Source organism: Podarcis tiliguerta, assembly GCF_965153285.1.
Source record: "Podarcis tiliguerta genome assembly, chromosome: 16".
Lineage (NCBI taxonomy): Eukaryota > Metazoa > Chordata > Lepidosauria > Squamata > Lacertidae > Podarcis > Podarcis tiliguerta.
In genome coordinates, this window is record NC_139549.1 from 1,848,967 (window position 1) to 1,861,152 (window position 12,186).

At 40.7% G+C, this 12,186-nt stretch overlaps 3 protein-coding genes across 4 annotated transcripts in view; 2 read left to right on the forward strand and 1 right to left on the reverse strand.

Annotated features, from left to right (window-relative positions):
• The window catches only part of LOC310667160 (T-lymphocyte surface antigen Ly-9-like), a gene marked incomplete at its 3' end in the record, with an annotated part of 35,900 nt that extends 33,768 nt beyond the window's left edge, over window positions 1-2,132 (forward strand). The window contains exons 8-10 of the mRNA XM_083418884.1: window positions 677-777; window positions 1,750-1,893; window positions 2,041-2,132. Coding sequence (XP_083275010.1) covers window positions 677-777; window positions 1,750-1,893; window positions 2,041-2,132 — 337 coding nt within the window. The remainder of the gene's footprint in view (window positions 1-676; window positions 778-1,749; window positions 1,894-2,040) is intronic.
• Window positions 1-12,186, forward strand: part of LOC310666072 (uncharacterized protein) — a 1,539,811-nt gene that overhangs the window by 1,379,339 nt on the left and 148,286 nt on the right. The gene's annotated exons all lie outside the window — the stretch shown is intronic.
• Window positions 1-12,186, reverse strand: part of LOC310666142 (T-lymphocyte surface antigen Ly-9-like) — a 37,764-nt gene that overhangs the window by 1,418 nt on the left and 24,160 nt on the right. The gene's annotated exons all lie outside the window — the stretch shown is intronic.

A 12,186-nucleotide genomic window follows, 5' to 3' on the forward strand; every position in this document is an offset into this window, starting at 1 on the left:
TCCCCTCACTAGAAACTTTAAGGCATGTAGTGGGGAATCCAACACATCAGCTGAAGGGAATGCTGGGAGGATCAGTCTTGTTTCCTGCCAATGTATCTCAAGGAATAACAATACATAAAATGGAATGGGACTTCCGCCCGCAAAAGCGTGACCTGGGCTACTGGCTGGGGGTATTCAGTCATTGGAACAGAGACCATCCAAGTCCCACTGGCCGGTTTGGACAACGGCTAGACAGGGTGAACGAGACAACACTGAGGCTCAAAAACCTGGAGTTGGACGATAGTGGAATCTACAATACTCGCATCTGGTTTACTAAGACACAGTTTCAAGAACAGCGTTTCAACCTCATTGTATATGGTAAGTTATTGCTTTCACTTTTTGGCTCATGGAATAGGTTCAACACCATTTCACTACATAGGTACTGGCAAGCATATGGGACCCAAACCTTATGCTGATTTCATTTGTGTTCCACAGAGCCAGTGCCGACACCACAGATAGACCACCAAGTGGAATCCAAGGCTCCAGATGGATGTAATGTGACCTTGTGATGCCACACACCTGAAAGGGAAGAGCTCACTATCTCGTGGGAAACAGGGGGTCTGCACAGGGCCTTAGGAAAGAGTGTGAATCAGTACCAGGTTTCTGACAATGGCCGAGAGCTCCGTGTCTTCTACAGGAGCAGCTCTTTGGACTCCAAATTCACCTGCCTGGTCAGCAATCCTGTTGATCAAAAGGGAGCCTCCTTTGACTTGCTCAACATCTGCCAGAGTGATGAAGGTGAGCAATATATCCTTTCCTTCATTATCCAAAGGAGGTGCTTGTGGTGGTGAATATGCAGACTGGCCCTTAACATGGGGGATTTGAGGAGATGTGTTTGTATTAATAAATACCCCTCTTTGCATGCTTCTCAGCCGAATTGGAGCATACACAGAGCTCCTTGAAGACTGATCTGATTCTGTGAATTGCTGCTGCTGCCCCCATCTCCTCCTTTTCCTGCCTTAAGAAATGGATTCAGGGCAGGAAAGTGTGTCTGAGAGGGTATTCACAGCCTAAATCATTTCAATAGGAAAGGAAAAGATTAGCAACATCTGCTTATCTCTTGTTATTTATTCTACTGCTCTGGGCCAGGTGTAAGCATGAGGCTCTGAATCTCGGGGTCATGGGTTCAAGCTACACCGTGGGCCAAATATTCCTGCAACAAAGGATGTTGGACTAGATGATTCTAGTTGTCCCTTCCAACTCGACAATTCTATGACTCTCTGAGAGTCAGTCATTCTGTCGGTTGTTATTAGAGTATGTTTTGAGAAACTCTTATTATTCATTTTGTGGGATATAAAGCTGTCAATCAAGTCCAACATTCTGAGAGTACTAACTGCCTCTATGTGGCAGGCAGTTTTGTCAGTTGTTTGGTCGGTGGCTGCTAGGAGTGTTAAATTGGTAACTGCTCAGACGCAGTCTTCTCATGACCCACTGCTCAGATATAGTCTTCTCATGACTATCTAGTGTATAGTATATCTGTATACCTAAGCCTGCCTTCGGGAAGAACTCTGTAAACCTGAATGAATCTGATAGTAAAGTAGTATATGTTAATATTATTCAGATTCAAGTCTGTTTTCTTTAAGAGGGACAGAAAGGGATTAGCACCCGGAAGGTATAATTATTGATAGCAACCCGCTTGTTGCTGCATAAACTCAGACAGGGGATCGTTTAAACTTTTCTAAATTATATAAACATTTCCACACATTGCAGGTGGACAGTTTGGACCCTCGAGTTGGAGACCATTGCCTATCATTGCCCTCATATCTCTTCTGGTGGTGGTGATGGTGATGCTGATGCTGATGGTGAAGGTGAATTGGATGCAGTGGAAGATCATATTCAAAAGGCTTAGAAGAGGTAGGACCATCTCTATTGATCTTCCCATCTCTCCTGAGATGGGGGCTTCCTGCCAAATATACCTCTACCTTTCTTTTGCTTATCTTGAGAGGCAGAGACTGGTCCCTGCCATGGACTCAATAATGTGTCTCATTTTGCACTCCACAGCTGTGTTGCGAGAGAAGGGGGAGAGTATCCAGAGCTCAGGAGCCACCCAGGAGATGGTGATGATGAGGTGTGATGATCGGTGTGCAAACTAATGATGGTTTGATTGTTTTTATCTACCACTGAAATCATCTGATATGTTTGGGAGGCATTTATTACTTATGTTATTATTATTATTAATGTTGCAATATGTTATTCTTAAAGAAACAGCAGCAGCAGCAGCAACAACAACAAGCGGATTACAAACAGGCCACTGACATGATAATGGCCATCAATTTGGCACAACCCATCCCTACAAACCATCACTGCTCATCTGCAGAAGCTTCTCTTAAAATTACCTTTTGCTAACTATTCTGGACTCTTCCCAAAATACTAATTTTATCTTTGATAATAACTGAGTGCTGGAGAATGGAAATGACATACTTTTGTCTATTCAAAATGGGCAATTCCACCCACTCTCTTAGGGACTTAGTTATGGCAAGTTCTCCAGGGGAACTAAAAAGCTACCCCTAAAGCTGGAACTGAGGTGCAGGGAAGATGCCTGCTTTTCGGCAAATTGGTATCCCTTCTTGGAGAACGCTGTACTTGGATAGGACTTTAATTTTCTCCAGGGTTCAGGTGGGCCCAAAAGTCCAGAAATTCTTTTAGGAATTGCATCCCCAAAGTTCCTCCTGTCATATTTTCTCTCCAATCCAGATTGAACACTGAATCCCACAGACCAACCCTGCAGGTTGATTCGGAGAAAGGCGAATTCTCAAGCTGTTCCACATGATCCAGAAAATGCTTTCATTCTCTCACTTCTTGTACAGTTTTAGAAACATATCCCTCAGAGATTCAAGACTGCATCCCAACATGAGAGATCAGTAGCATCTCAAGGAGCCACTGCTGAGGAATTCACTGAGGGTCCCTCAGGAGAAAAGCCCATTGCTGATCTCTCAATGCTGCCAGTTGAGCCGGAGGTACAGCCTACCCAGCAGCCTTCAACACTGGCCCCAAAGGCCTTGTGACCAGGACAAAGAGCAACATACCAAAACTTATCCAGTGACTATAGTTGGGGTCTCCTTGAATGCAAGGAGTCCCAGAAATGCCTTCATCACCAGCTGGAAACAGGGTATATAAGACAATCCTCTTGAGCTTTACTGTTGCTGGAAACAGCACAGGTCTCTGGCTTCTTCAACCCAGGCACCTTGCCTTGCCTTCCCTTCCCTCTCTTTTCCTATTGAGCTTGGACTCCCTCTATGTAGACTGAAGGTGTAAATGGGTGAATAAACCCCATTTCTTAAAGCTACAGCAGTCTCTGCTGTGTCTTCCATTCTCCAAAGGAACACAGACCCTCTTTGGGTGCCTGGGGTCCCATGGGCTCTTGCCTCAATTGGGTACTGGACTTTTGCAACAATACATTGGACTGGAGCACAAGGTTATTTTCACTCATTTTGGTGCGAGACGAGGATATTTATAGCAAGAGCTATAAAAAGAAATAGTTATTTAGGGGATTTGAATTTAATTCTAAATTATATTCGGGAAACGTGGGAGAATTCAAGGGGTCAAAAAATAAATAAATGGATGTACCATGCTATAAAAAAACTTGTTTTGATGAATTGGAAGAGCCGCAAAAGATTCCATTGAGCACAAGGATTGATAATATGGACAGATTAGCTACATACAAACGGATTAAGTGATAAGGCAGAAAGTGGTGGGAAGTGGAGGGAGGAGAGAGAGGTGGGAAAATATTGTTAAAAAGGTGTAGTATATGCAATCCCATTATGGGGGTCATTTGTTAATCTAACCCATTTGGAGGTAATCCAAAACCAGCTTCTAAGAAGGTTGCTAAAATTACCCAGGTGTGTAAGCAATACTGCTATACGACTGGAACTAAATGTTACATCTCTAGAAACTACATTATGGATATGCATCCTCTGTTACTGGTTGGCATTATGGCATAAACTTCCAAATCTCCACTTGATACAGTGTCTCTGGAGAGATGACTTCCCCAGCCCCTGGGCAAAAATAATACATGGGAAACTTGTGTCCCTAGGACTATCTCCATCTGAACTATTAAAATTGGATTTAATTTCTGCCAAGGGAACCATAACTCACAAATTAGAGGAGATGGATTTACAATTTAATATTGCGACAGGTGGTGGCACCTGTTCGCTGATAAACCTTGGCTTAACACCACCAACGAAACTCCCATCTTATTTAACTACCTTATCCGTGGTGACGCACAGGTACACCTTTATAAAGGCTAGATTCAATGCTTTCCCATCAAATGTGTTGGGTAACAGACTCTCCAACGGACAGATCTCATTCCTCTGTGACTGTAAAAGTGGATCTATAGAATCGTTATATCATATAATCTTCTGTTGTCCATTACATTCGGCCTCACGGTCCAAGTTTCTGTTTTGTTTTTTTTAAAAAAAATAATATTTTATTTTCCACATTCAATAAACAAACAAAAAACAAATCGACAAACACATCAAAAAGAAAATAGCAAAAGAAAAACAATACATACATTGTACAAAGACAAAAAGAAAAATGAAAAAGGTAAAAATAAAAGAATTAAAAACAAATATTGTGTTATTGTATTCTTCAGCATTAACTTAAGTCTGCGACTTCCCCATGCCTTCCCACTCTGTATTCTAGGTCTTATATTCTGGTAGTAAACTCTTTCCCTCTGGCGTATCTTTGGTTCAGATTAATGTTATTGTCTTATTTATCCTTACATTTCCCTATGTCTTCCTAAATATACTTTCTTTAACATTGTCATTTTTATAATAACATTCTTTTACATTCAATCTGATAACCTCAAACGTTCGTAATTTTATAATGCTTCTGTAGATAGTCTTTAAATTTCCTCCAGTCTTCCTTTACCATCTCTTCTCCCTGGTCTCTGATTCTGCCAGTCTTTTCTGCAAGTTCCATATAGTCAATGAGCTTCATTTGCCATTCTTCCAGCGTGGGTAGATCTTGCGTCTTCCAGTATTGCACGATGAGTATTCTTGCTGCTGTTGTAGCATACATAAAAAAAGTTCTGTCCTTCCCTTGAACCTGTTGGTTTACCATACCCAGGAGAAAGGCTTCTGGGGTCTTTCTAAATGTGTATTTAAATATTTTTTTCAATTCATTATAAATCATTTCCCAGAAAGCCTTAATCCTTGGGCACGTCCACCAAAGGTGAAAAAAGGTACCTTCTGCTTCTTTACATTTCCAGCATTTGTTATCAGACATATGATACATTTTTGCAAGCTTGACTGGTGTCATGTACCACCTATAAATCATTTTCATTATATTCTCTCTTAAGGCATTACATGCCGTATACTTTATTCCAGTGGTCCACAACCTTTCCCAGTCAGCAAACATTATGTTATGACCAACATCTTGAGCCCATTTAATCATAGCCGATTTCACTTCCTCATCCTGTGTGTTCCATTTCAGCAGCAAATTGTACATTCTAGACAATATTTTTGTTTTGGGTTCTAACAGTTCTGTTTCCAATTTTGATTTTTCCACCTGGAAGCCAATTTTTCTGTCCATTTTAAATGCCTCCATTATTTGATAATAATGAAGCCAATCTCGGACTTTACTTTTTAGTTTGTCAAAACTCTGCAATTTCAATTTGTCACCATCCTGTTCTAAAATCTCCCAATACTTTGGCCAATTGGCCTCCATATTGAATCTTTTTACTGCTTTAGCTTCCATTGGAGACAACCACCTTGGGGTTTTGTTTTCCAAAAGATCTTTGTATCTGCTCCAAACATTGAACAGTGCTTTTCTGACAATGTGAATTTTAAACATTCTATGCACTTTAACTTTGTCATACCATAAATATGCATGCCAACCAAATGCATTATTAAACCCTTCTAAATCCAATATATCTGTGTTTTCAAGAAGTAGCCATTCTTTCAGCCAGCAAAACGCTGCTGCTTCATAATAGAGTTTCAAGTCTGGCAGGGCAAAGCCCCCTCTTTCTTTAACGTCTGTTAGTATTTTAAATTTTATCCTTGGCTTTTTGCCCTGCCAGACAAATTTAGAAAGGTCTTTTTGCCACTTCTTGAAACAATCAGTTTTATCAATAATCTGCAATGTCTGAAACAAAAATAGCATTCTTGGCAATACATTCATCTTGATTACAGCGATACGTCCAAGTAGTGAGAGTTTCAAGTTAGACCATATATCTAAATCCTTTTTTATCTCCGTCCAGCATTTCTCATAGTTATCTTTAAATAGGTTCCCGTTTTTTGCTGTCATAGTTAGTCCCAAATATTTTACTTTCTTCACCACTGTTAAACCTGTTTCTTTCTGAAACCTTTCGTTTTCAATTTCTGTCAAATTTTTTGTCAAAACCTTAGTTTTTGTCTTATTTAATTTAAAACCTGCCAATTGACCAAATTCTTGAATCAGTTCTAGAGCTTTTTCCCCACTAGATTCTGGTTCCTGCAACGTCAAAACCAGGTCATCTGCAAATGCTCTTAATTTATATTGTTTAGCTCCGACCTGTATCCCCTTAACCAATTGGTCCTTTCTAATCATATTCAGCAACACCTCCAGGACCGATATAAAAAGCAAAGGGGAAATTGGGCACCCTTGTCGTGTTCCTTTTTCTATTCTGAACTCTTCTGTCAAAACATTGTTTACAATTAATTTAGCTTTTTGTTCAGAGTAGATTGCCCCTATACCATTTTCAAATTCTTGGCCTACCCCCATGCCTTGGAGGTTCTTCTTCATAAAACTCCAAGAGATATTGTCAAAGGCTTTCTCGGCGTCCACAAATATCAACGCCGCTTTTGTATTTATATTTTCCTGTAACAGTTCCAAAATGTCAATTATATTTCTTACATTCTCTGATAAGTGTCTGCCTGGGAGAAAGCCTGCTTGATCTTTATGAATCTCCTCTGTTAATACCTTCTTCAGTCTTCTCGCCAAGATATCTGCAAATATTTTGTAATCCACATTTAACAATGATATAGGCCGATAGTTCCTAAGTTGATGTTTTTCAGTGTCTGTCTTTGGAATAAGAGTCACGAAAGCTTCTTTCCACGATTCTGGGGCCTTTTTTCCCTGAAGTATTTCATTACATATTTCCTTTAAGGGTTGAGTTAGCCAGTCTTTCAATGATTTGTAATATCTTGCAGTCAGCCCATCAGGTCCCGGAGCTTTGCCCAATTGCATGTTTTGGATGGCGCTCTCTACCTCTTGTTCTGTTATCCTACAGCTCAGTTTCCGTTTACTTTCCTGCGATATTTTTGGCAGCCCATTCACTTTCAGGAATTCTTCTATCTCTGTTTCTTTCTGTGGTTGTTGAGAGTAAAGCTTTTTAAAGTATTTTTGAAAAGCACTCCTAATCTCATTAGGGTGTTGCAGCATTCTTCCTTCAACTTCCAAATTTGTAATAGTGTTCATTTTTTGCCTCTTCTTTATTTGCCATGCCAATAACTTTCCAGACTTATTTGCCGATTCGAATGTTCTTTGTCTCATCTGTCTGATTTTCCATTCAATCTCTTGGTTTATCAATTGCATGTACTGTACTTGATGCAGCTTTATCTCTCTGAAAATTTCCTGTGATTTTGGATTTGTTCTCAGTCTCTTTTCACCTTCCTTAATTTTGTCCAAGATCTTTTCTCTTTTTTCCTGTTGTGATCTTCTCTTGAGTGCATTTTGTTGGATCAAAAAACCTCTCATAACCGCCTTACTTGCGTCCCATATAATTCTTTTCTCCACCGTAGTGTTCAAATTTATTTCAAAATAATCTTTCAGAGTTTTCTGGGCTTTCTTTACAAATTCCTCATCTCTAAAAAGAGAGTCATTCATCCTCCATCTAAAGGATCCAGTTGGTTGTAAGTTCATTACCATCTTAACAGCGTTGTGGTCGGAGCAAGTCTTTGGGCAGATTTCAACCTTTTTTATCTTTGGAGCCAGTTCTCTAGTGGTCCAAATTTGGTCAATTCTGGTCCAGGTCTTTTGGGCTTCAGAAAAGAAGGTTCCCTCTCTTTCCAGGGGATGCTTTGTTCTCCAAATGTCAATCAAGTCCAGATTATCAGTCATTTCAAAAAAGGTTTTCGGTAGTCTCCCATCTTTAGTAACTACCTGTCTTTGTGCCTTATCCATATTTGTCGAGACTACTCCGTTCATATCTCCCATTAAAATCACATTGTACTCCATATAATCCAGCAATGTCTCATGCAGTCTTTTAAAGAATTCTGATTTCCCTTCATTAGGCGCATATATGCCCACCATCAAATATTTCTGTCCATGATACTGTATTTCAATAGCCAAATATCTTCCCTGCTCATCTTTAAAGATAAACTTTGGTGCCAGGCTTTCTTTAGCATAGATTGCAACTCCTCTTTTTTTAACTTTGTCCGATGAAATAAATTCTTGTCCCAACTTTTTATTAATTAAAAATTTTCTATGAAGCCTGGTCACATGTGTTTCTTGCAGGCAAATCAAATCCACTTGTTCTTTTTTTAATATGTGAAAAATGGATTTCCTCCTCTGACAAATGTTCAAACCATTACAATTCCAGCTCAAAAGTTGCAGAGACATGTTGTATTATTGTTATTCTGTTCCTCCCGTTGCTTCTGATAACTTGTCTTCTTCCGCTCCCGGTGGAGCCTTTCCGTCCAAATTTAAATTCGATATTGCCTCTGCTGTCTTCTTTCTTCTTTCCTCTAGTAGGTCTACTGTCCCTTTCTGTAGGTCCTCCCCGCAGGCCTCCAAAAAGCTGTCTCTGTCTTCCACTGACTTTATTTTAATCTTTCGTCCTTTGAAATTAAAGGAGAGTCCTTCTGGGAATTCCCACCTGAAGATGATACTATTTCTCCTCAACAAAGTCACCAGGTCTTTGTATCTGGCTCTGAGATCGAGCAAATGTTTGGGGATGTCTCTAAAAATTTCAGCTCTCGATTGGGAAACTTCCAAAGGTTTGTGAAAATGCAGTCCTAGGATCTTATCCCTTTCCTCCTTGGATCTTAATGCGATCAATCTCTGGTTTTGATCTTTTTACTTGCTCTTCCCAGTCGAAAGGCACTCAAAATTTTTATTTCTTCCTTTTCCGGATCTAATTCCCAAAATTTCACAAATTCTTGTGTCAGGTAGTCCCGCAGGCTCTCCTTCTCAATTTCAGGCAAGCCTCTGATCCTAAGATTTGCCTCTCGTTCTTTCAAGTCAATTAGGGAAAACTTAGCCTTATAGTCCTCCAACTGTCTGGTCATAGATGGTAATTTCTCCTCCGTAGCTGCTGCAGCCTGTCGAGCTTCTTCTGCAATCTTTCGCGTTTTGTCAGAGTCGTCCAATAATTTCTGAATTGCGGCTGTATTTTGCCGGATGCTCAGTGTATTCTGATCTATCTTAGAAGATGCTTCTGCAATCCCTTTATTCGTTTCTACCACCTGATTTTTAATTTCTGAAATCTCCTTTTTCGTCCCTGACACCTCCGCTGTAAGTTTATCGATGGCCCCTTGTAGCCTTGCAAAGCCAGAACTTATCAGTTCATCTGTACTCGACATTCCTTTCCCCTTCTGTTGTGAGGCGGTGCCTCCTGTAGGGTCTAAAGATCCTCTTCTTCCTGGGAGAAAGGATTTGCCTGATCTTGTCGTCTTTCCCTGATAACTCTCAGCCATAAGATAAACTTTCCCACGGTCAGGCTGCAGCTGCAGCTGGGCTTGTGGCACTAACAGACAGTCCGATAAGAAGTTGCAATAAGATGTTACAGTGGAAAGTTACCAGTAGACTTTGTAACAATGTCTGTGCCCACTAGGGGGACTCTAAGGTTCCACAATCAGAAGAAACAAAGTGTCCTTTGGTTTACAATCAAGACCGTATTGTATCATCAATCCTTTTGGCGACAGTTTTATAGTTCTAACACCTTTGTAACAGTTTTATAGCAGTTTTAACTCTCATTTAGCAAGCGCCGTCCACTGTCCCCTTTCTGAGGCTAGTATTTCCAAGTTTGACAGCTCAGGACCTGGGAGTCAGAGCGGTGCTTCTATTACCGCAGCCTCTTACTCCGGGGGATTTAGACTTTCCCAGAATACTCCCCCTCCTTTCCAGTTCTTGGGAGAGGGGTTACAATCCTTTCTGTGGCTTCAGAGTAGATTTTTCAATCTCTTATTTTAGAATGTTAAAGCATAGTCTTTACTTTCTACTATATACAAAGCGGAAGGCTGACTTCCTGTTTAGACCTTTCCGCCTCTGTTCCGATCATTCTTAAAGAAATTTAAAGTCCCGATTCTTTTCCAATTCAAATTTTCCAGATTAAAGTCCTTCAAATTTACTGTAGTTTACTCACGATTATTCTGTTTTGTAATCCAAATTGTAACAAGAAGAGGTCGAACGCTCTCCAGTTTGGCAATGCGACGTCGCTCTGAGAAGGTAGTGATAGCCTCACAGCACCACGCCGGCCCCCCCTCCGTTCCCCGGGGCTATTTACGACCCGGAGACGATCTGGAGCTGCGCTTTCGGTGCCCGCTGAGTCCCACGGCCGTAGGCTTTCCCCGCCTGTGGTTTTATGGGGTTTCCGCGTCGTCGAAGCAGTAAAACCCCGTCCCTCTCGGAGCTCTCCCTCTGAGACATCAGAGGAAAGCAGCCATTCTCCGATCGCGTTCAGACCTGGAAGTCACGGTCCAAGTTTCTGGCCCCATATTTATCGAGAATTGCTGATGGACCTCAGGAAGCCCAAATAATATACTTATTAAACGACGAAGACACAAGTAGATCCCTTGCTGTCGCTAGATACCTGATTAATGTTTTATTTCAAAAGAGGAGAAATGGATCACTGTATGACTCTGACAGCTTAGCTAAACTTAAGATCCATCAATAAGTGCCAGAACTAAGACGCATACCCCCAAAATCTGATGGATTTGAATTGCGGTTTACATAGAGGGAACTTATTGTGTACAGTGTTTACTTAACTTAAGTAAAATTGGTTTTATATGGGTGTTTTAACTTGGAACTGTTTAAATTGTATTGTTTATGGATAAATTTTGATGTATTGTTTTCGATATGGGCCAATGGCCGCAAATTAAAGAATTTCAATTTCAATATCAGTGTATTCAAATCTGAATTGTCAAATTGTGTTATTATTGTTATTATGGTTTTTGTTGTATGTGTCTTTCACGGTTGTTGTTTGTATCGAAAAAATGATTAAATAATCTTTTTCAAAAAAAGTTGTTTTCCCTCTTCTCCCTGGCAAAACATCCACAAAAGAGATTTTCTTTTGGTAAGGAGACATATTTTCCCTACTGGGGAGATTAAAAAGGAGCGAGGCAAATATTTAACAACAGCAGAGTGACGGTGCTTGTCTGGGGTCAATTAACAGGGAGTTTCAAAGAGTAGTGCTGCCAACCCTGAAAGATCGATCCCTTGGAAGTGCAAAGCAAACATTGTGACATTTATACATGAGCCAGTTCTTCTTGCCCTTTGGTTCAACCTTCGTTTGGTTCTTTCTTTGCTTCTTCTCCTCACCCATCATCAGACTGTGGGATGTGGTTGTGGTCTTGGATGAGGGGGGAGAGGGAGGGTTTGTGAGAAGCTTGAACGTGTATTTTGTCTTAAGGCGGAGAAGTTCTCCAGGTGTCATGTTTCAAAAGGAGAGAGAGGGGGAGAGAGAGAGAGAGAGAGAGAAAGAGAGAGAGAGAGAGAGAGAAAGAGAGAGAGAGAGGGTCACAAGTTCAACAAGTGGGGCAGGATCCCAGCTTCAGCACCACCCATATCCACCCCAGAGTGGCTTGCTCTCCCCCTGACCTTCTCAAAATAAGCTGGGCTAGAGACCCTGGAGGCACATTTGCCTACAGAGACCTTCCCTGGTGTCCACAGGGTCCCATCTCCCCTCCCCTCCATTTTAGCAAAGCAATTTTACTTAATCTAACACATTTTGTTTTATTTTCACTAACGTTTGTATTGCTTTGTACACTTTATGATTTATGCATACAAAACATTCATGCACTGATGTGCACATATTTTCCCACCATATGCATGTTTGTACATATTAATCACTGCTGAACAGCAAAGCAAAATTCAGACCAGTGTGGATTTCATCTGTCATGGATGGTTTAGCTAAGATTCCAGCATTGAAGGGGGTTGGACTAGATGACATTTGGAGGCCATTCAAAATCCACAATTCTATGATTCTATGGTTTATATGTTAAATCA